General features: G+C 36.4%; 1 protein-coding gene across 1 annotated transcript in view; it reads left to right on the forward strand.

Moving 5' to 3' along the window:
• The window catches only part of LOC129670983 (cilia and flagella-associated protein 47-like), a 446637-nt gene that overhangs the window by 189557 nt on the left and 232808 nt on the right, over positions 1–24272 (forward strand). Inside the window, 1 exon segment of the mRNA XM_055599611.1 lies at positions 6461–6653. Within this exon segment, the coding sequence (XP_055455586.1) occupies positions 6461–6653 (193 nt within the window).

A 24272-nucleotide genomic window follows, 5' to 3' on the forward strand; every position in this document is an offset into this window, starting at 1 on the left:
GGCTCAGGGTTTTTGGCTCTGTTGATCTCCTTGTGGAGTTCCTTTCCCCTCCAGGTATTTCTATCTCCCTCTTCTTTTATAAGGTTTCCTGCACTCTGCTCAGAGTTTGGCTATGAGGCTCAGTATCTCTGTAGATACACTGATGAGAAATGTCTTTCAGAGGCCCCCTGTGGAAGGCTCCTGTCTTGTTCTTTTTATACTCCTATTTTCGATGTCTACCCTATTTGTCCTTCTGAATGAGGTTTCAGCCTCTTTCCTAGGGTCCTCCTTCTGGTTTAGTTTCTATAGGGCTATAGATTTTACTACATTTATCCTATATCATATTATTAATATCCACTTATATGTGAATATATACAGTATGTGTCTTTTTGCTTCTGGGTTACCTTACTCAGGATGATCTTTCTAGTTCCCACCATTTGCCTGGAAATTTCCTGACAATTTCTTTGATAAATTCTCTTTACCAAAATTAAATCAAGATCAGGTAAATAGAATAAATAGTCTTATATTCACCAAGGAAATAGAAACACTCACCAAAAGTCTCCTGTCCAGATGTTTCCTGTCCAAAAAAAGCTCATAGCTTCAGCACAAAATTTTACCAGACCTTCATAGAAGTGCTAACCCTGGACTCTCCAAACTTTTCCACAAAGGACAAACAGAAAGAACATTACCAACTTCATTCTATGAAGCCACTGTCACCTTGATACCTAAGCCATGCAAAGACCCAACAACAACAACAACAAAAAAGAATTTCAGACCTATCTCTCTTATGAACATTGATGCAAAAATACTCAATAAAACACTTGCAAAGCCAATCCAAGAATACATAAGGGCTGGAGAGATGGCTCAGAGGTTAAGGGCACTGGTTGCTCTTCCAAAGGTCCTGAGTTCAATTCCCAGCAAACATATGGTAGCATACAACTATGTATAATGAGATCTGGTACTCTTTTCTGGTGTGCAGGTGTACATGAAGGCAGAACACTGTATACATAATAAATAAATAAATGTTTTTTTAAAAGAATACATAAAAGATATCAACTACTATAACCAAGTAGGCTTCATCCCAGGTATGGAGGGGTGGTTCAACATATGAAAATCCATCAATGTAATCCACCATATAAACAAACTGAAAGAAAGCCACATGATCATCTCCTTAGATGCAAAAAAAAAAAAAATCAAAAAAACAAAACAAAAAAATTTTGACAAAATTCAACACCTGTTCATATTTAAAGTTTTGGAGAGATCATGGATACAAGTTACATACCTAAACATTGTACAAGCAGTATACAGCAAACCTAAAGCCAACATCAAAATCAATCTTCCTGAAATCAGGTACAAGGCAAGGCTGCCCACTCTCTCCTTATCTCTTCACAATAGTTCTTGAAAGTCCTAGCTAAAGCATTAAGACAACTAAAGGAGATCAACAGGATACAAATCTGAAAGAAAAAAGTGAAAGTATCACTATTCACAGATGATATGATAGTATACATTGAGCATTTCTTTGTTTCTCTGCTGTCCAATATTCCTCTGTTTAGCTCTGTGCCCCATTTTTTAATAATTTTTACTTTTTTAATTTTTATTTTTTATATTAATCACAGGTTATTTACTTTGTATCCCAGCAGTAGCCTCCTCCCAACCCCACCCTCCCTCCCTCATCTCCTCCCTGCCCCTTTCCATTTATTTTTAATTAGATTACTTGGTTTGTTGGTGTTTAACTTCTTGAGGTTTTTTTTTTATATTCTGGATATTAGCCCTCTGTAAGATGTAAGGCTGGTGAAGATCTTTTCCCAGTCTGTAGGATGTCTTTTGTTCTCATGACAGTGTTCTTTGTTTTACAAAAGCTTTTCAGTTTCATGAGGTCCCACTTATTGACTGTTGTTCTTCGAGCCAGTGCTTTTGCTGTTCTGTTCAGGAAGTTGTTTCCTTTGACAATGAGTTCAAGGTCTACATATTAATTCTGTAGTGCTAAAGAAACTAAACAACAAGGAGGACGCTAGAGAAGAGGCTCAATCCTCATTCAGAATGGAGAACAGAATAGACATCAGAAGTAAGAGATGACAGGGAATAGAACAGGAGCCTACCACAGAGGACCTCTGAAAGACTGTACCCAGAAGGCTATTGAAGTAGATGTTGAGACTCATAGCCAAACTTTGTGTAGAGTGTAGGGAATCTTATGGAAGAAAGATGAAGCCATATCTGGAGGGGATTGGAGCTCCACAAGGAGAACAACAGAGCTAAACTATCTGAGCCCAGTGCGTCCTGCAGTGACTGATGAATCAACCAAGGGCCATGCATGGAGTGGATCTAGACCACATGCTCAGATGTAGCCCATAGGCAGCTAAGTCTCCATGTGTGTTCCCTAGTAACGGGAGCAGGGATATTCTCAGGCATGAACTCCATTGGCTTCTTGTTGATCACCTCCCCTAGTGAGGTATCCTTACTAGGCCAAAGAGACTGAGGAGTCAGACAGTCCTGATGAGACCTGATGAGCTAGGGTCAGAAATCAAGGGAGAAGTACCTCTCCTATCAGTGGACATAGTGGAGGAAGTGGACATAGTGGAGGAAGAAGGAAGGAAGGTGGGACCAGTAGGAGATGAGTGAAGAGACTACAGCTACAACACAAGTGAATAAATTGTAATAAATAATAATAATAAATATTTTTCCTGGGCTTAGTGTAAAAGACTAGGAAATTAATCTCATTGCTGAGTTATTTTTATTTTCTGCTTTATATTTGATCTGTAAATTAACATATTTGTATATTATCTACATGTCACAAGTTGCATACTCAATCTTCAGGTTAAGTGAGACATCTTGTCTCACAAGGTAGAAGAGGCTTATGGCTGAGAGGGAATGCATTGTGTTGTGTTATAGAATAATGTGCTTTAACATTTAAACATTTTCTGGGGATCAGTGTCTCCTTTTTATAGGCTCCTTTTATCCCCCTTCCCTTTTCTTTTTTTAAGACAGGGTACAGACACTGCTCTCCTTACTAAGGAACCCACTTGGAAACTGAACAAAGAGACTAGGTTCTTTCCATGCAGGATCATTTTTGGAGTATCAGTCTTGGCAGTAACACCTGGGTCCGCAATTTTTGGCTGTGTTTGTCTCCTTGTGCAGTTCTTGTCCCCTCCAGGTCTTTCTATCTCCCTCTTCTTCCATAAGATTTCTGGCGCTCTGTCCAAAGTTTGGATATGAGTCTTAGTATCTCCTTCCATACTATAATGGGTAGAGTCTTTCAGAGGCCACCATGTAGAAAGCTCCTGTTCCTGTTCCTTGTATTCTCCTACTTCTGATGTCTATTCTGTTTGCCATGCTGACTGAGGTTTCAGCCTTTTCCCTAGGGTCCTTTTTGTTGTTTAACTTCTTTAGGATTATAGATTTTAGTATGTTTATCCTTTATTTTATGTCTAACATCCACTTATAAGTGAGTATATACCATATGTATTTTTCTGCTTCTGGGTTACCTCATTCAGGATGATCTTTTCTAGGTCCCACCATTTGCCTTAAATTTTCATGATTTCCTTGTTTTTAATTGCTGAGTAGTATTCCATTACGTAAATGTACCACAATTTCTGCATCCATTTTTCAGTTGATGGGTATCTAAGCCATTTCCAGATTCTGAATGTTATGAATAATGCTGCTATGAACATAGTTGAGCAAATGTCTTTGTCATGTGGTTTAGCATCTTTTGGATATATTTCCAGGAGTGGTATAGCTGGATCTTGAGGAAGCACTATTCCTAATTGTCTGAGAAAGTGCCAGATTGATTTCCAGAGTGGTTGTACAAGTTTACATTCCCACCAGCATTGGAGGAGGGTTCCCCTTTCTCCACAACCTCTCCAGTATGTGTTATCACTTGAGTTTTTGATCTTACAAAGGCCAGTTTATTGATGCCTATTTATAAATCAGACCTTTAACAAAAATGGTTATGTAAGAAATGTTTAAGTGTAGGAAAGCTCTGAATATAGAATTTTGAAATAAATTTAACTAAATTAAAGATTTAGCTGACATATTTAACAACATAGTCTATCCTCTGCTTAACATTTCATTCCATCAATACATACCTTGTGACTTTAATTTAAACAAAAATATTGTTTTCATCAAAACTGTGTTTTAATTATATGAACTGTTGTATTTTCTATACTCCTTTTATTTATATAAATATATGTATAGTAGCATATTTGAAGAGCTATCATTGTGTTGTACAATGAAAATTGAATGCTATTTCAGCAGTGATAACTTTTAAATAGCTCTTCTGTAGAAACTGTGCTTATTTTGACTCTTTCTGTATTAGAGTATACCACGATGATCCATGTATGCCTATCATTAAATCTGTGTACCTTCTCAAGGTTTACTTGCAAGTCTTATTCCCTTTCCAAAACAGAATAAACACTTGATAGATAAAGTCTAAGGTATCTCATATCATGAATCCCAAACATTTATCTCATCATTTGTAGTTAAGTAACTCAACATTTTTATTACTCAGAAAAGCCTAGGAATCCATTTCCAAGGCTATCAGTTGCATTTTGAAGTATATAGCATTTGAAATAAGGGTTATAAAGATCCAAAATGTACTATATTTGTATCACAGAAATGTAAAAGTAATACATTTCATATTTGTGGATTGGTATTTTCACCACATGGGTCAGATAAAATTGGAATATTCTGTACTAGATTTGTTTGGTTAAAATTTTTATAATTTTCATGGAAAGGAAAGAACAGTTTTGTGTTTCTAATATTTTTTAATTGAAGCTGTTTAAGACACAACGTAAATATATGGTACACAAAGACATGAACATCCTCTTTCTGTAGTTTATTTACTTGAACATAAAAAGTATCTTAGATTGCATTATCCCAGAGGCTGGCTCTGGGACTAGTATCAAATAGTTTGTATCAGAAGTGATGTCTCTGTTGGCTGTGTGTGCTTCTTTGTAAGGAAACCATTCTTTTTAATGACAATTTTCAATTTCCCACAATAAAAATATTTTAGAATGAGGAGGTGAGTGCTGGGTGGATGTGAACATAACAACCGCATCTCTAGAGCATATGTCACTCAAAGTGTGTTATTCATATCCAAGACAAGTTGTAGTTTTCATATCCAAGACATTAGAGAACTATCTTTGAAAGTGTCAGGGTTAGTCAGTGAACTGATGTAGGATTGTGTATATGATATAAAGAGTTAATCAGACTCATTCATTTGAAATGTTTTGCAGTATCAATTTTTATATAATCAAATATCTGGTAATCTAGATAAATACATAATAAATTAATAATACTCATATTATTGCTGTCATCTAGAATCTATTTCAATAGTCAGTGAAATGAAACTCTGAGTCCCCTGTGCTATATTTCTCTACCTAGCAGATATAATATGTATGTAGTGAATGAGACTGTGATTCTATTACCAAACTTAATACCATGAGCTAAAAGTACATTGAATTGTAAATTTTTGTACTATTTATTTCCCTAAATACACATATGACAGGCATAGTGGCATACACTTACATTCCTTTTTTGGGAGGGAGAGGGAGAAAAATTGGAAGTGCAATGTGCAGCCTTGTATACCTAGCCAGTTAGAAGGCAATGTGAGATACATGAGACCCTGTTACCAACTAACCAACAAAATGTTTGTAAGTTGTGTATCAAAATGTATATCGAGTAGTATAATGATTAATTAATATTAACTGTCAAATTGATAGTATCTGGAAGAAAAACCTCTGAACATGTCTGTGAAGGAATGTTTAGATCAGGCAAATTAAGCTGAGAAGTTCCCTCTAAATATATGCAATACCATACCACTGGTTAGGGTCCAAAAAAAAAAAAAAGGAATTTAACTTCCAGTATTCATCTATGTCTGCTTCCTGGTGGTGGTTGGAAACTGAACAGCTATCTCATGTTCCAGGTTCAATGATTCCTTAACCATAAAACTGAGAGGCAATATAAAGCCCTTCTTTCTTAAATTGCTCTTTTTATATATTTTTAATAGCAACAATAAAAGTAACTAATACAGATAGATAAAATTCTTGATATTCAAATTTTTAAATTCTGTGAACTGTAAGAATAAGAAACTCACATGTTTTGATGAATTGGCATTCTTACAGAGCTGTTGAAGAGCATAGCTTTGTTTTGTTTTTAATTAGGAAGGATCTTGTTTTAAGTTGCATAGTAAGGAACCCTATAATATAAATGGCATGCAAGCAAAAAACTCTGAAATTGAAATTTTCTATTTTCAATTGAAATGAAATTATTAATTGAAAAATTTTATTTTCAATTGAAAATGAAATTATTGCTTGAAAATGACTAATAGTGGCATACAGCACAGCTATTCTCTTATTCCTGAGAAGGTACATTTAACCAGAAAACACTAGTGTCTTCTCTTATTTATGTACCTTGGATAATTAACTTCTCAAAGGTGAATTTATTTTCCATCTGATTCTATTAACTATGTTTTTCAAAATTCCAGGTTATGATTCTATATCGGGTGACACCACATTGCTACAATTCTGCAACAAACATGTGTGGAGATAACATATCAAAAATCAATCCTTGTTTTACATCCAGCAACATATATTCTAATTCAGAAATGATTCTACTTAGTTGGTTGAATACAAATTATGAAAGTCATCGGCATATTGTATGGAAGAATAACAAAAGTGGTATGATTTTTTTCATTAAACATTTGTAACTTACAGTGAAAATTGTTATGAAAAGAACTATGAAATCTCACTTAGAATCCATAGACTCTAGACTGCTTACATAGTTTATTCTGTGTTGTATAAGAGAGACATAATTTCATAATATTTAAGGTAAGATAGTAAGAAATTCTTTTTATTATATTTAGGAGGAGAAACGATGAACTTCATGAAGAAGTATTTAGAAATTTGAATATTAAAAATATCCCTCTTACCCTAGCATATCAGGCCTCATTAGGACTGTCTGCATTGTCTTCCTCTGTGGCCTGGTAAGGCTGCTCCTCCATCAGGGGGAGGTGATCAAAGGGCCAGCCACTGAGCTCATATCTGAGATAACTCCTGTTCCCCTTACTAGAGCACCCATTTGGAGACTGAGTTGCCCTGGGCTACATCTGTGCAGGGGTTCTAGGTTATCTTCATGACTGGTCCTTCATTGGAGTTTCAGTCTCAGAAAAGACCCCTGTGCCCAGATTTTTTGGTTCTGTTGCTCTACTTGTGGAGCTCCAGACCCCTCCAGGTCTTTCTATCTCCCCCTTCTTTCTTAAGATTTCCGGTACTTTGCCCAAAATTTGGTGAGTCTCAGCATCTGCTTTAATACCCAGCTGGGTAGAGTCTTTCAGATGCTCCTTTCCTGTTTCCCATTTTCTCCTTCTTACAATGCCCATCCCATTTGCCTTTCTGAGTGAGGATTGATCATCTTATGCAGGGTCTTCCTTCTTGCTTAGCTTCTTTAGGTATACAGATTTTAGTATGTTTATCTTTTATTATAGGTCTAATATCCACTTACAAGTGAGTATGTACCATGTGTGTATTTCTGCTTCTGGGATACCTCACTCAGGATGATCTTTCCTAGATCCCACCTGTTGCCTGCAAATTTCATGACTTTTTTTTTTTAATTGCGGAGTAGTATTCCATTATATAAATGTACCACAGTTTCTTTATCCATTCCTCAATTAAGGAACATCTGGGGAAGGGGCATTGGAGGGAGAGAGAGAGAGGGTAGGATTGTTTGGGTACAAGGGAGGGGGCTACATCTGGAATAAAAAGTGAATAAATTGTAATAAATAAAAAAATTAAAAAGTAAAAAAATAAAGACACCCATTATATTGTTGCTGGCACTTTCAGCTGTGTAAAATATTAAACTTAAAGTACATTTTGTTTGTGAGGATTATATTGTTCATCACTTTGTGAATACAATGTTTCATGAATTCTTTAATGAATAGGTCATGATAGGCTTATACACAAACATACATAAATGATTTCCAAAAAATAGCTACATTGAATTCTATACTAAGAAGCTGAAATTCCTTTTACAAAGTTCTGACTGCTTTTTTCCCTTTGTCCTAAGCATTGACTATATTGACTGTAGTTTTTATGGATATCTGGTTTTAGTTTTAAATCACCTCCTTTCCTCTGAGAACATGCAGAGTTTCTATGCTTAGAGTAGACCTTTGTTAATATTCAGCTCTTGAAGTTCCAGCTAGGCCCCAGAACTAAGTGAAAGATTGTGGAGCTTGGATTTTAATACTATATTGAATTGTGTTGTCTCATAAATTGAAGGCCTTATTGCCTAATCGTCTCTCCAAAACCGCATAAGTTTCAGTCTGTTTCTCTCTTGTTCTTTTTTTCTCATTATATATTTTATTCACTTTACATCCTTGTAGCCTTTTCCCTCCTCCCCTCCTAGTCTCTTCCTCCCTCCTCTACTTTTCCTCAGAAAATGAGAACTCCCTTTCTCATCCATCCCAGCTCATCAAGTTTCATCATTACTGAATGTTCTCTTCACCTGTGGCCTGTCAAGGCAGTCCAGCCCGGGGAAGGTGATCTAAAAGCTGACAAGTGAATCCCTGTCCTATGCAGTTTCCACTTCCCACACTTGAAGCCAATGCTGCCCATCTGCTACAGCTTTGTGGGAGGCTTTGGTCCAGTTCATGCATGGTCTTTGGTTGATGCTTCAGCCTCTGCAAACCCTTCTCTTCTCTGGCCCTATTTAGTTGGCTCTGTTGATTTTCTTGTGGAGTTCCTATCACTTCTGTATCTTTTTTCTTTCTTTCCTCCCTCTATTCCAGAAAACTTCCTATGCATTGACCAGTGTTTGGCTGTGAATCTTAGCATCTGTGTTTGAGGCACTGCTGGGTACAGCCTCTCAGGGTAGCTCTGACAGGATCCTGTCTGCAATATTAGCAGAGTGGCCTTCATAGTGTCAGGATTAGCATTCTCTGATAGGGTGTATCTTTGGTTGGACCAGGCATCCTTTGGGCATTCCCTCAGTCTCTGACTCTATCTGTTTTGTCTTCATCTCTGCATATCTGGTAGACAGAGTAAATTTTTGGTTGAGGTTTTGTAGGCTCTTTGGTGTTCTCAGCTCTTTACTAGAAGACTAGTCTAGTTAGAGAATGTCCTCTTCAGTCTCTATGGTCTCTGCTACTAAGAATCAGTGGTTGAATCCTGGCTCCCCATTGTATAATGTGAACTTCATTGAAAGTACAATCTATTCTTTAAAATAAATTTTTGTTGTTTGAGTTTGTGCCATATTTACATCATTTCCTCTTTTCCTTCCTTCTCTCCAAACATTCCCCTATACCCCTCTCCCCTTTTTTTCAGATTCTTAGCATTTTTTCATTGTTATTTTATACACATATGCATATGTGTGTGTACCTTATGTATATATTTTCTCTATAAATTTTTGATAGAAATTTATGTTGTGTATATTTTGTTGTTGTTATGAATGAAACAATATTAAACATTTAAAATAAGTCATTTATGAATGTATGCTTTAACTTCTGTGAGATAAATACCTGGCTCTCATATGAAGTCCAATATTATTACAAAATAGCATAATTAAAATGTGATATGGTTGTCAAAAACAAAATTGAATCATTTAATGCCACAAAAATATAAGTTAATTTAGTATAATGAATAATAGAATTGGTAAACTAATTCTATTTTAGATAATTTTAAGATATGTTTTAGCAGTTTTACTGAGAATAAATCATTAAATCATATAATAAAAAATAAAGCACTTCCTCCTTTCTTTACCTAAAGGCATTCTTTTTTAATTCTATTTTTTATTTTTATATTAATTAGAATTAATTCACTTTGTAACCCAGCTGTAGCCCCCTTCCTCATTCTCTCAAAATCCATCCTCTATTCCTCCTCTTTTTAATGCCCCTCTCTAAGTCCACTGATAGGGGAGGTCTTCCTCCCCTTCATCTGATCCTAGCCTATCAGGTCTCATCAGGACTGGCTGCATTGTCCTCCTCTGTGGCCTGGTAAGGCTGATCTCCCCTCAGGGGGAGGTGATCAAAGAGCCAGCCACTGAGTTCATGTCAGAGATGTTTCCTGTTACCTTTATTAGGGAATTGACTTGGATACTGAACTGCCATGGGCTACATCTTGGTGGGAGTTCTAGGTTATCTCCATGCATGGTCCTTGGTTGGAGTGTCAGTCTCAGAAAAGACCCCTGGGCCCAGATATCTTGGTTCTGTTACTCTCCTTATGGAGCTCTTCTCCCATCCAGGTCTTTCTATCTCAGTTTTACTGAGAATAAATCATTAAATTATATAACAAAAAAATTAAGCACTTCTTCCTATCCTTACCCAAAGCCATTCTTAAGCAGTATCAATCCAAAGTTGCTGTTGTTTGACAAGTTAGTTTTTACCAAAGCAATTCCAAAGTTATGATGGATGGGGAAAACAAAGAAACAAACAAAACCACATTTGTACCAGTGTCTCCTGCAGGTACAAGCAACCCAATTAAAAATGGGTACAGAGAATTTTCAACAGAGGAATATTTAATGGCAGATAAACACTTAAAGGAATGCTCAGCACGCTTAGTCATTTGGGAAATGCAAATTAAAACCACTCTGAGATTTCACCTCATATACATTAGAATGGCTAAGTCCAAAATCTCGAAGGATGATGGTTGCTAGGGCGGTGGTGGAGAAAGGGGAACCCTCCTCCATTGCTGGTCGGAATGTAACTATGTACAATCACTTTGGAAATTAATCTGTCACTTTCTGAGAAAATTAAGAATAGTGCTACCTCAGTATCCAGCTATACCCCTCCTAGGCATATACCCAAAAGATGCCTTACCATTGAGTAAGGACATTTGCTCAACTATGTCCATAGCAGAGACCACTCTTGTACCCCTTAATAGGGAATCCAATTGGAAACTGAGCAGCCTATGGGCTTCCTTTGAACAGTGGGTCTAGGTGTTCTCCATGCATGGTTCTTGGTTGAAGTATCTATCTCTGCAACACTCCCTGGGCCCAGGTTTTTTGGCACTGTTGTTCTCCTTGCGGAATTCCTGTCCCCTCCAGGTCTTTCTATCTCCATCTACTTCCACAGGTATCCTGGCACTCTGCCCAAAGTTTGGCTATGAGTCTCAGTGTCTCCCTCAATACCATAGTGGATAGAGTCTTTCAGAGGCTCTCTGTGGAAGGCTCCTGCTCTGTTCCTTGTCTTCTCCTCCTTCCAATGTTTGCCCTTCTGAATGAGGTTTAAGTATCTCCCCTACAGTTCTCCTTGTTGTTGAGGTTTTTACCTCTTCTTAACATTGTCCTAGAAAACATTTGTGCTTCTCCTTACCCATAGCCTTTCTTGAGCAACATCAGTCCATGATTGCTGTTGTTGGACAACTTAATTTTTACTAAAGCAATTCCAAAGTTATGGTGGATTAGGAAAACAAAGAAACACAGAAAACCACATTTGTACCAGTGTTTTCTGTGAGTACAAATAGCCCTGGGGAGAAAAACCAAACCAAAACAAACCAAAAAGCAACAACAAAAAACAGCCCCTACACTTAAAATAGCAAAAGATAGACAGCTTTTTTTTTTTTCTTAAACACTGAATATGCTAATTGCAGGGAAAATTCATAGAGGTACAGGTATTTTGAGGAAGAAATGATATCATGTTTATCAAAACATGATATATTCTTTTTAGATATAACTTGAAGCCAGTAAAATGTAGGGTTGTTAGCTATCTAGTAAAAGCCAAATATACAGCAACAAGAAAGCATGAATCTCATACAGACCATCTTTGGATGTTGGATGAGGAAAAAATTCACAATTAAGTTTAAATGTAGGAAATAGAATATATGCCCAAAGAGCAAGACCCGATCCGTGGATGGATCCATCTTGAGAAAACCTAACTTCATTGGAAGAGAGTCTGAATTGAGAATCCCTGTGACAGAATTTTCTTTTCAAATGCAATCACCTAGGAAAATGTTTTCTCAGGGTCACCATGGAAGACATAAAACGGCCTATGGCATTGTAGTCCAGTGGAGGAGCAGGCTATATCTCTAATTGGCACAGAAATCAGCACTATTCTCTTTGTTGCACTGTCTTAGTAAGGATGAACGTTGAAAGATTCATTTAGTCTCGCTCCATGCTTTCAGAGAGCTACTGAGACTGGGCAATATATGGAAAGGTTAGGAGGCTTATAAGGAGGCCTTAAGAAGTCATTGCATGAGACTGAAGACAAAGCCTAGGTTTCAATAGAGCTCATATTTAAGAGATTGCCTGAGTCTCAGAAGAAACTTGATCCTTACACATTTGAAAATTGTTAGATGTTAAAGACTGATTATTTTTCATGTTGGACTGAATGCATTTTGTATTATGAAACAGTTATATAACTTGGAGTCAAAACGTAGAAGGTAGTGACTTAAATGTCGTTATGATTGGGTGACAAGTTGACAAGAGGTGGAGATATGATGTTTGCTGTTGATTATCAGCTTGACGGAGCCTAAAATCATCTAGGAAATATGTTTGTGGACACAGCTTTGAAGAATTATCTAGATTAGGTTAATTACTGTAAGAAAAAAATCTTGTACTACCATTCCATACACTAGGATAAAAACTAGTTTTTCTATTCATAGCTAGAGAATGGACAGTTATAAAAGAGATGAGATCAAAAGTGGATTGATCCCTTCTTGCTCTTTCTGGTTTTCTCAGCAAAGGTCCTGCTTTCTGATGGCAGCAGTCTCTTGTAATCCTTAAAAACAACAAACCAACCAAACACACACAGAGCTCTTGCATCTGGGAGAAGTAGGGATAGTTTATTCAGCAGTCCAATATGAGTGGCCAGGGCCTTAGGAAAGATTTAGGTTCAGATTTAATATTTTAATATTGTAATAGTTTAATTGGATTTTTATAGTATCAGAACAAAGAAAGCCAAAAATAAAAGCATTTTCAAATACATCAGTGAAACTATCGAGTGTGTGGGTTACCACAAAGTGTAGAAAACTCTGCTTTAGGCAATCCATTTTTACACTGGCTGTGATGCCAGTCACATGTCCAGGATGAAATGCAAGAGTACAGGAACTTTTATTATAAGGCACAAAAATATACATTCCCCTTATTTCACTTATTCAACCTACCGTACCCTATAATGGTTCTCATTAAATCTATAAGTCTAACCCTGTCACAAACTCAGTAGGCTTAACAGTGTACTATTAATCTAAAAACTCCTGAAGACCTAGGTAATTTCCTATCTTGTAATGGTATGTGGTCAGAAATAGCTACCAGTGAACTTTTCTACCTGAACAACTGCATTTTGATCTGCCATTCATATCTGATTAAATGTAGTCATGTTATTTCAATGTGTTGTGATTTTGGTTACATGCTGAAGCAATTAACTCTGTTCACAAATGTTTTGTGTAAATTGTCTTTATGTATTACCTCTGTATTCTAAGGGGAAAAAAAAAGAATAATAAGACCAGTGGTCACTGATAAAGTTATACAACACAATATACCTGATTTTTAAAATTCTCTATGAATTACACTTTATTCACTTTGTATCCCCCCTGTGGTTCCCTCCCTCCTCCCATCCCAAGCCCTCCCTTCCTCCACCCTCTGCATGCATGCCCCTCCCCAAGTCCACTGATAGAGGAGGTCTTCTTTTCCTTCCTTCTGAACCTAGTCAATTAGATCTCATCAGGAGTGGCAGCATTGTCTTCTTCTGTGGCCTGGTAATGATGCTTTCCCCTCACGGGAAGGTAATTAAAGAGCAGGCCAATCAATATACCTGATTTTTATCAGTACCATAATGTTGAATAGATGTCCATGTCTCTCCTAAAAAAACAATTTTATAACAATTAAAAAATCAATACCCACAGCATTGCCAGCAACTTTAGCAACTGCGCATTTAAGCTTCATTTTGTACTTTTAATCCAAGAAAACACTGCATTGGTTTTTCTCTCACTTTGTTCTTTTATTTATTAAATGAGAAAACAATGTTTTCAAAAGAATAAAAAAGGGTGAAATCATGATGAGAACTAGTAGTCATTGTTTTCTGATTTTGGACTTCAGATGCAATATGATAAACCACCACCTGTTTATGCTCTCATTCCCTTCTTACAGTGATGTACTGCATCTCCATCTCCTAGAACTGTACAAAATTATTTATTTCTTATTGCTTTTTTCAGGAATATTGTTGCATCAAGGAGTCCATTAATGGCTACAGCTTGTCAGGGTTACATTTTACTGAGAATATTTAGAGATATTAGTGAACTTGAAATAAATGCTAAACACTGACTTCTTCAGGATAAACTGATATTGAGTGAATGAAATTTATCTCCATCACTAACTGACTGATCCATTGTTAGTGTCAATGTCTAGCAGGTTGTTATTATCAGATGAAATATTCCACTGCTTACAGTTCATAGAAAAATTTAAAAAAATACTTTTATTGAAAAGTCTGGCTTGCAGGATTGATTTAAGTTTCTCTACATTTAGTTTGATGTTGGCTATAGGCTTGCTGTATATTGCCTTTACTATGTTTAGGTATGTGCCTTATATCCCTGATCTCTGCAAGACTTTAAAGATGAATGGGTGTTGGATTTTGTCAAATGTTTTTTCAGCATCTAAGGAGATGATCATGTGGTTTTTCTCCTTCAGTTTGTTTATATGGTGGATTACATTGATGTTTCTTATATTGAACCACACCTACATGCCTGGGATAAAGCCTACTTGGTCATGGTAGATGACATCTTTTATGTGTCATTGGATTTGGTTTGGAATTATTTTATTGAGTATTTTTGCATAAAAGTTCATAACAGAGATAGGTCTGAAGTTCTCTTTTTCTCTCTCTTTTGGCTTGGTCTTTGTGGGTTTTTTTTTTTTTTTTTTTTTTTTTTTTTTTTTTTTTAGGTATAAAGGTGACTGTGGCTTCCTAGAATGAGTTTATTAATGTTCTTTCCATTTCTATTTTGTTGAATAGTTTGAAGAGAATTGGTGTTAGCTCTTCTTTGAAGGAAAGGTCTAGTAGAATTCTACTCTGAAAACATCTGGCCCTGGGCTTTTTTTGGAAGGGAGATTTTGAAATAGATGCTTCTATTTCCTTGGGGGATATAAGACTATTCAAACTATTTACCTGATCTTTATTTCTTTTTTCCTTTATTTATTTTGTATTTATTGTAATGTATTCATTTTGTATCCCAGCTGTAGCCCCCTCCATCATCCCCTCCAAATACTTCTCTCCCTCTCTTTTCCTCCTATGTCCCTTAACAATCCCACTGATAGGGAGGTACTCCTCTGCTTCCAACTGACTCTACCCTATGAGGTCTCTCTCACTGTGGCCTGCTAAGGCTGTCCTCAACTCAGGGGTGGGTGCTCAAAGAAACAGCCACTCAATTCATTTCAGAGACAGCCTCTGTTCCCCTTCCTAGGGAGCCCATTTGGAGACTGAGCTGCCATGGTCTGCATCTGTGCAGGGGTTCTAGGTTATCTCCATGCATGCTCCTTGGTTTTGAATATCAGTCTCATAAAAGACCTCTGTGTCCAGATTTTTTGGATTTTGTGGAAATCCAGTCACTCTGACTCTTTCTATCTTCCCCTTCTTTCTAAAGATTCCCAGCACTCTGCTCAAAATTTGGCTATGAGTCTCAGAATCTGCTTTAATATCCTGCTGGGTAGAGTCTTTCAGAGACTGTCTGTGGTAAGCTCCTTTCTTGCTCCTTGTTTTTACCCTTTTCCGATGTCTCTCTGGTTTGACTTTCTGAGTGAGTATTGAACAACTTACCCAGGGTCCTTTTTCTTGCTTATCTTCTTTCAGTATATAGATTTTAGTGTATATACCATGCATGTATTTCTGCTTCTGGGATACCTCACTCAGGATGATCTTTTTTACTTCCCACCAGCTGCCTATAAATTTCATGATTTCCTTGTTTTTAATTGCTGAGTAGTATTCCATTGTGTACATGTACCACAATTTCTGTATCCACTCCTCAGTTGTGGGATATCTGGTTTGTTTCTAGATTGTGGCTATTAGGAATAAAGCTGCTACAAACATTGTTGAGCAAATGTCCTTGTTGCATAATTGAGTATCTTTAGGATGTATGCTTAGGAGTGGTATTGCTGGATTTGAGAAAGCATTATTTCTCTGAGAAAGCACCAGAATGATTTCCAAAGTGGTTGTAAAGTTTACATTCCAACAAGCAATGGAGGAGGGTTCACAATTCTCCACATCCTCTCCAGCATGTGTTCTCACATGAGTTTTTGAACTTAGCCTTTCTGATGGGTGTAAGGTGAAATCTCAGGGTCATTTTTATTCGCAGTTCCCTGACTACTAAGGATATTCAATATTTTTTAAATGTTTATCTGCCATTCATTCCTCTATTGAAAATTCTTTGTTTAGTTCTGTACCTCATTTTTTAATTGGATTATTTGATTTTTTTGCTTTTTAACTTCCTGTGTTTTTTATATATTATAGATAGCTATAGGGTTGGGAAAGATCCTTTCCCAATCTGTAGGCTGTCGTTTTGTTCAGAAAACAGTGTCCTTTTTATTTAGAGAAACTTCTCAGTTTCATGAGGTCTCATTTATTGATTGTTGATCTTAGAGTCTGGGCTGTTGGTGTTCTGTTCAAGAAGTTGTCTCCTGTGCCAATGAATTCAAGGCTCTTCTTCATTTTTTTTTTCAACATACTTAATGTGTCTGGTTTTATGTTGAGGTCTCTGATACACTTGGAATTTAGTTTTGTACAAGGTAATAAGTATGGATCTATTCACATTTTTTTACATATAGATAACCAGTTAGACCAGCACCGTGAATGGAAGAGGCTATCTTTTTCCATTGTATGGTTTCGACACTCTTGTCAAAAATCAGGTGTTCCTAAGTGTGTGGGTTTTTATTTGGGTCTTCTATTCGATTCTGTTGATCCACCAGTCTGTTTCTATGCCAGTACTATGCAGTTTTTATTACTGTTGCTCTATAGTACAGCTTGAGATAAGGGATGTCTATACCTCCAGAAGATCTTTTATTGTAGAAGATTATTTTAACAGTTCTGAGTTTCTTGTTATTCCATATGAAGTTGAGAAATTTTCTTTCATGATCTGTTGGTAACTTGATGAGAGCTACATTGAATCTGTATATTGCTTTTGGTAAGATACCCATTTTTATTATTTTAATCCTACCAAGCCATGAGCATGGATGGACTTTCCATCTTCTGATATGTTCTTAAATTTCTTTCTTTAGAGACTTGAATTTTTTTCATACAAATTTTGACTTCCTTGGTTAGAGTTACAACAAGGTACTTTACATCCTTTGTGACTATTGTGAAGGGTGTTGTTGCTCTAAGTTCTTTCTCAGCCTATGTCTTTTGTATACGGAGGGGAGGCTTAAGATTTTTTTGAGTTAATTTTGTATCCAGCCACTTTGCTGAAAGGGTTTATCAGCTGAGGGAGATCTCTGTGTGAATTTTTGGGGTCACTCATGTATACTATCATATCATCCACAAACAGTATTGATGCTTTGACTTCTTCCTTTCCAAACTGAATCCTCTTGATCTCCATTAATTGTCTTATTGCTCTATCAAGGACTTAAAGAACTATGTTAAAGAAATATGGAGAGAGTGGGCAGCCTTTCCTTGTCCCTGATTTCAGTAGGATTGATTTAAGTTTCTCTCCATATAGTTTGATGTTGGCTACAGGATTGCTGTATATTGCCTTTACTATGTTTAGGTAAGTGCCTTGTATCCCTTACATCTCCCGGATTTTAAACATAAATGAATGTTGGATTTTATCAAATTTTTTTTAGCTCCTAAGAAGATTATCATATTTTTTTCAATTTTTTATATATTGTGGATTATATTGATGGATTTCCATATATTGAACCACACCTGCATACTTGGGATGAAGACTACATGGAAATGGTGATGTTATATTTCATATGTTCTTGGATTATGTTTGCAAGGATTTTGTTGAGTATGTTTGCATCAATGTTCATAAGGTAGACTGACCTGACATTCTCCTTCTTTGTTGGGTCTTTGTGAGGTTTAGGTATCAAAATGACTGTGGCTGCATAAAATAAGTTTGGTAATGTTTCTTCTCTTTCTATTTTGTGGAATAGTGTTGTATTTGGTAATTAATATTTACTAATAATTTCTTTTAGTAAAGCTGCTGTTAATCCTAAATCACCATACAGAGACTGGGTTTATTTAGTTAACCTAGAACACAATGCTGGGCAATAGCTACTCCCTCTTAAACCTCCAAGGCCTCATAGTTTCCTAACATTTATATTTTACCCATTATATTTGCTTTTTGTGAAATCTTAGGTCTGATTCCTGCTCCACTTCCTCCAAGATCTCTCCTCTAGCTCTGCTTTCCTAGCTCTCCTCTAGCCCTTTCTCCTCCCACTCATTCCCTGTCCTCTGGCTCCTCCCACTAATCTCCTGCCCTCTGGCTCCTCATATCACTCAACATTGTGACTAGTTGCTATATTTTGGCCTGTTTACACAAAGTTGAGACAGGATGCTTAGAAAAAGTATCACAATACAATATCTGAATTATAACCAGAGAGTGGGGGGGGGGAGAAATCAGCATTTGAATGAACAAGGGTAAGGTGTATACATTTCAAAAGAACATTATACCAACAGAGTAGTTTGAAGAGTATTGGTGTTAGCTCTTCTTTGAAGGTATGTTAGAATTCTACACTGAAACCATCTGGCCCTAGACTTTTTTGGATAGGAGAATTTTGATGACTGCTTCTATTTCCTTAGGGGATATATGACTATTTAGTTTATTTACCTGGTCTTGATTCAGCTTTGGTAACTGATAGCAATCAAGAAAATAGTCCATTTCATTTAGATTTTCAAATTCTGTGATGTTTAGGCTTTTGAAATTAGACGTATTGATTGTTTAGATTTCTTGAGTGTCTGTCATTATGGCCCCATTTTCATTTCTGATTTTGCTGATTTGGATATTTTCTCTCTGCCTTTTAGTTAGTTTTGCTAAGGGTTTGTCTATATTGCTGTTTTTGTTTGTTTGTTTGTTTGTTTGTTTGTTTGTTTGTTTGAGACCAAGAACCAGATCTTGGTCTCAATGAATCTTTTAATTGTTTTCTTTGTTTCTAATTCTTTGATTTTAGCTCTGAGTGCGAATATTTCCAATCATCCTCTCCTCTTAGGTGTGTCTACTTCTGCTTTTTCTTAGGGGGAGTGAGGCTTCCAGGTGTGCCTTTAAGATGCTTGTATGAGATGTCTCCAACTTCTTTCTGGAGGCGCTTGGTGCTATGAACTTTCCTAATAGTTCTGCTTTCATTGTGTCCTATAGGTTTGGGTAAGTTGTACCTTCATTTTTATTGATTTTTAGGAAGTCTCTAATTTCTTTTTTTTTTAATTTTTTTCCCTGAAAAAGCTGTCATTGAGTAGAGTTGTTTAGTTTCCATGTGTATGCAGGATTTTGTTTTATCTGTTGATGTAGAGGTCTAGTTTTAAGACATCGTGGTCTGACAGGATACAAGAGATTATTTCTATATTCCTGAAATTCTTGAAGCTTGCTTTGTGCCTGACTATATGGTAAATTTTTGAGAAGGTATCATGAGGTGCTAAAAAGAAGGTATACTCTTTTGTGTTTGGGTGTAAAGTTCTGTAGACATATTAGGTCCATTTGATTTAGGAACTTTCTAAGTGTCATTATTTTCCTATTTAGCTTCTGTCTAGATGATCTGTCCTTTGGTGAGAGTAGAGTGTTGAAGTCTCCCACTATTAAGGTATCGGGATCAATGTGTGATTTAAGCTTTAGTAATGTTTCATTTACAAATCTAAGTGCTATGTATTTGGGGCATAGATGTTCAGAACTATGGTGTCCTCCTCGTGGATTATTCCTTTGATGAGAATGAAGTGCTACTCTTCATCATTTTTTAATAATTTGGGTTGAAAATCTAACTTGTTACATATATTAGGATAGCTACCCCAGAATGTTTTCTGAGTTCATTTGCTTGCAAAACAGTTTTCCAGCCCTTTGTTCTGAGGTAGTGTTTATCTTTGTTGCAGATGTGTGTTTCTTCGGTGGAGCAGTATGTTGGATCCTGTTTCCTCAACCATTCTGTTAATGTGTGTCTTTTTATTAAAGTGTTGTGTTCATTGATGTTGATAGATAATAGTGACCAATAAATGTTAGTTTCTTTTATTGTGAAGGTGGTGATATGCTTGTTTTCTTTTAATTCTTTGTTGTGATGTTACTTATATCCTGTGTTTACTTGGGTATAGTTGTTTTCATTGGATTTAAGTTCTCCTTCTACTAACTTGTGTAGGGCTGGGTTGCTGTGTAGATATTGTTTAAGTTTAGTTTTGTCATGGAATATTTTCTTTTCTTCATCTATGTTAGTTGAAAGCTTTGCTGGGTATAGTAGCATGTGTTGGCATCTGGTGTCTCATATAGTCTGCATGACATCTGTACAGGTCCTTCTGGCTTTCATAGCTCCTGTTGAAAAGTCTGGTGTGATTCTGATATGTCTGCCTTTATATATTACTTAGCTTTTCTTCCCTTGTTACTTTTAAAATTTTTTCTTTGCTCTGTAGATTTTGTGTTTTGACTAATATGTGATGCAAAGGGTTTTCTTTGGTGTTTTGTAGACCTCTTGAATGTTTATGGACATCTCTCCTTTTAAGTTGAAAAAATTTTCTTCAATGATTTTCTTGAAAATATTTTCTGGACCTTGGAGACTAGAATCTTCTTTTTTGTCTATTCATATTATTCTTATATTGTGTCAGGGACAAGGCAAGGCTTCCCACTCTCCGTTACTCTTCAACATAGTACTTGAAGTCCTAGCTGAAGCAATAAGACAACTAAAGGAGATAAAGGTGATACAAATCAGAAAGGAAAAAGTCAAAGTATTACTATTTGCAGATGATATGATTGTATACATGAGTGACCACAAAAATTCAAACAGAGAACTCCTTCAGCTAATAAACACCTTCACAAAGAGGCTGGTATAATATTAACTCAAAAAAATCAGTATCCCTCTGTATATGAAATACAAAAGGGCTGAGAAAGAAATTAGGGAAACTACTTCAAGTCTCTGAAGAAAAAATTGAAGAAGATATCAGAAGATGGAAAGAACTCACGTGCTTATGGATTGGTAGGATAAACAAAGGGAAAATGGCCATGTTGCCAAAAACAATCCACAGATTCAATGCAATTCCCATCAAAATACCAACACAAATCTTTGCAGACATTGAAAGAACAATTCTTAACTTCATATGGAAAAACAAAAAACACAGAATTTCCAAAACAATCCTCTACTGTTGTACAAATCATCTGGAAGTATCTCTATCCCTTATCTCAAGCTGTACTATGAGGCAATAGTAATAAAAACTGCATGGTACTAGCACAGTAACAGAATGGTAGATCAATGGAATAGAATAGAAAATCCAGAAATAAACCCATGCACCTAAGGATAATTTATTTTTGACTGAGAAACCAAAAGCATACAATAGAAAAAAAAAAAAAAACACAATATCTTCAACAAATGGTGCTGGACTAAATGGATGTCTACATGCAGAAAAATGATAACAGATCCATATTTATCAGCCTTCACAAAAGTAAAGTCCAAGTGGATCAAAGACTCAACTTAAAACCAGACACTCTAAATCTGGCAGAAGGAAAAGTGGGAAAGAGCCTTAAACTCATTGGCCCAGGAGACACCTTCCTGAACAGAACACCAACAGCACACATTCTAAGATCAACAATCAATAAAAGGACTTCATGAAACTGAAAGTCTTCTGTAAAGCAAAAGGCACTGCCATCAGAACAAAACTGTAGCCTACAGACAAGGAAAGAATCTTCACCAACCCTAAATATGACACAGGATTAATATCCAAAATATATAAAGAATTCAAAAAGTCAAAAAGCAACAAATCAAGCAATCCAATTAAAAATTGTGTACAGAGCTAAAAAGAGAATTATCAATAGAGGAATATTAAATGGTAGAGAAACACTTAAGGAAATTATCAATTTCCTTAGTCATCAGGGACATGCAAATCAAAACGACCTTGAGATTTCAAATTACACCCATCAGAATGGCTAAGATAAAAAACTCAAGTGACCACACATGCTGGAGAGGATGTGGAGAAAGGCGAAGCCTCCTCCATTGCTGGTGCAAATGTAACCTTGTACAACCACGTTGGAAAACAATTGGGCTGTTTCTCAGACAATGAGGAATAGTGCTTCCTCAAGATCGAGCTATACCACTTCTAGACATACATCCAAAATATGCTCAAGGACACAACAAAGACATTTGTTAAAACATATTCTCTAGCAGCTTTATTTGTAATAGCCAGAATATGGAAAGAACCCAGATGTCCCTCAACTAAGGAATGGGTACAAAAATTGTGGTACATTTACACAATGGAAAATACTCAGCAATTAAAAACAAGGAAATAATGAAATTTGCAGGCAAATGGTGGCAACTAGGAGAGATTATCCTGAGTGAGGGATCCCAGAAGCAGAAATACACACATGGTATATATTTACTTATAAGTGGATATTATACCTATAATATAGAATAAACATACTAAAATCTGTACACCTAAAGAAGCTAAGCAAGAAGGAGGACCCTGGGTAATATGATTAATCCTTAACCAGAAAGGCAAATGGGATGGACATCTGAAGAGGGAGAAAACAGGGAACAGGATAAAAGCCTACTACAGAGGGCCTCTGAAAGACTCTACCAAGCAGGGTATCAAAGCAGATGCTGAGGCTCATAGCCAAATTTTGGGCAGAGTACAGGGAATCTAATGAAAGAAGGGGGAGATGGAAAGACCTGGACAGGACAGGAGCTTCACAAGGACAGCAACAGAACTAAGAAACCTAGGCTCAGGGGCCTTTTCAGAGACTGATACTCTAACCAAGGACCATGGATGAAGATAATCTAGAACCCCTTCACAGTTGTAGCCCATGTAAGCTCAGTATCCAAGTGGGTACCATAGTAAGAGGAATAGGAACTGTCTCTGACTGAACTCAGTGGCTGCTTCTTGATCACATCCCCCTGAGGGAGGAGCAGCCTTACCACATAGGAAGGACAATGTAACCAATCCTGATGAGTCCTGATAAGCTAGAGTCAGATAGAAGGGGAGGAAGACCTCCCCTATCAGTGGAATTGGAGAGGGCCATGGCAGGAAATGAAGGAAGGAGAGTAAGATTTTGAGGGAATGAGTGAGGGGGCTATAGCTTCAGATAAAAAGTGAATAAACTGTACTCAATATAAAAAATAAAAAATTAAGAAATGCTCAAAAAAGAGAAAAACCCGACTTGTAAATTAGGAAAATTACTTTTATCAAATACTGCCCCGCCCCACGGGGAATTCAACGGGTACCTGAGGAGGGGCAAATGAATGAGAGAACAAAAGACACAAAGAAGGAGAGCATGTCTAAGATCCGATCAAGCTCTTGTTTTTTTTTTGTTTTTTTTTTTTTAATTTTTCACACAACTTTATAGGGAGAAGGCAGGAAGGAAAAATGCGTCAGCAGGGTAGTTTATGGTACAAGAGATAGCAGGGTGGTTTATGATGCAAAATACCGCAAGAATGTTTGTTAAGAGAGATGCCACAAGAATGTTAGCTAAGATATCTCAAGATGCTCTAGCCTAATGAGCAGATGTCTCACAAGTTCCTGGAACATAAATCTCTCACCCATGACCTTAAAAGTCCTGGTGCAGCTGTCGGTAACTTTCCACTAGCTGGCTTTGGGTCCCGACAAAATACCATAAACCATACGCACATACAATGATAATAACTATGTGAAATCCCCTATGTGACAATTAGCTTGATTTTAAGAGATATAGCAGGAGGTACATATAAACGAAATTTCCACACTTATTTAATATGAATATAATTTTATTTGGCAGTTATACTTAAAGCTGGAAAAGTGAAAAATATATTGTATAATTTTGATTTGTTCTGTATTTGTTTGAAGATTTCTGTTAATGTGCGTTTCCAAGAACAACTTTATAGGGCATAATGCTACAAAAATCTTACCAAAATATTTCATACTGAAGTTGCAATGAAAAAGTAAAGGTTTCTGTAAAGTGTTTTGGGTGTCTGTGGTCCAAGGGAAAACTAAATGTTGTTCTTTCAAGTGTAATCTTGTTCTGGTTTGTGGAAATAACACACACTTGTCCTGAACATATCTTTTGTCATTTCTTCTTCAAAGTAAATAAGAATGAATGAGGGAATTGGAAGGTATCTCTGATACTTACTATTATCCCACTTGATTTAAAGTAAGAGTATATATATAAGCATATATATATACATATATATGTGTGTACACATATATATGTATGTATAATGTGTGTGTATATATATAT

The sequence above is a fragment of the Psammomys obesus genome, unplaced genomic scaffold, assembly GCF_907164565.1.
Source record: "Psammomys obesus unplaced genomic scaffold, mPsaObe1.curated_primary_1811, whole genome shotgun sequence".
In the NCBI taxonomy this organism is placed as follows: Eukaryota; Metazoa; Chordata; class Mammalia; order Rodentia; family Muridae; genus Psammomys; species Psammomys obesus.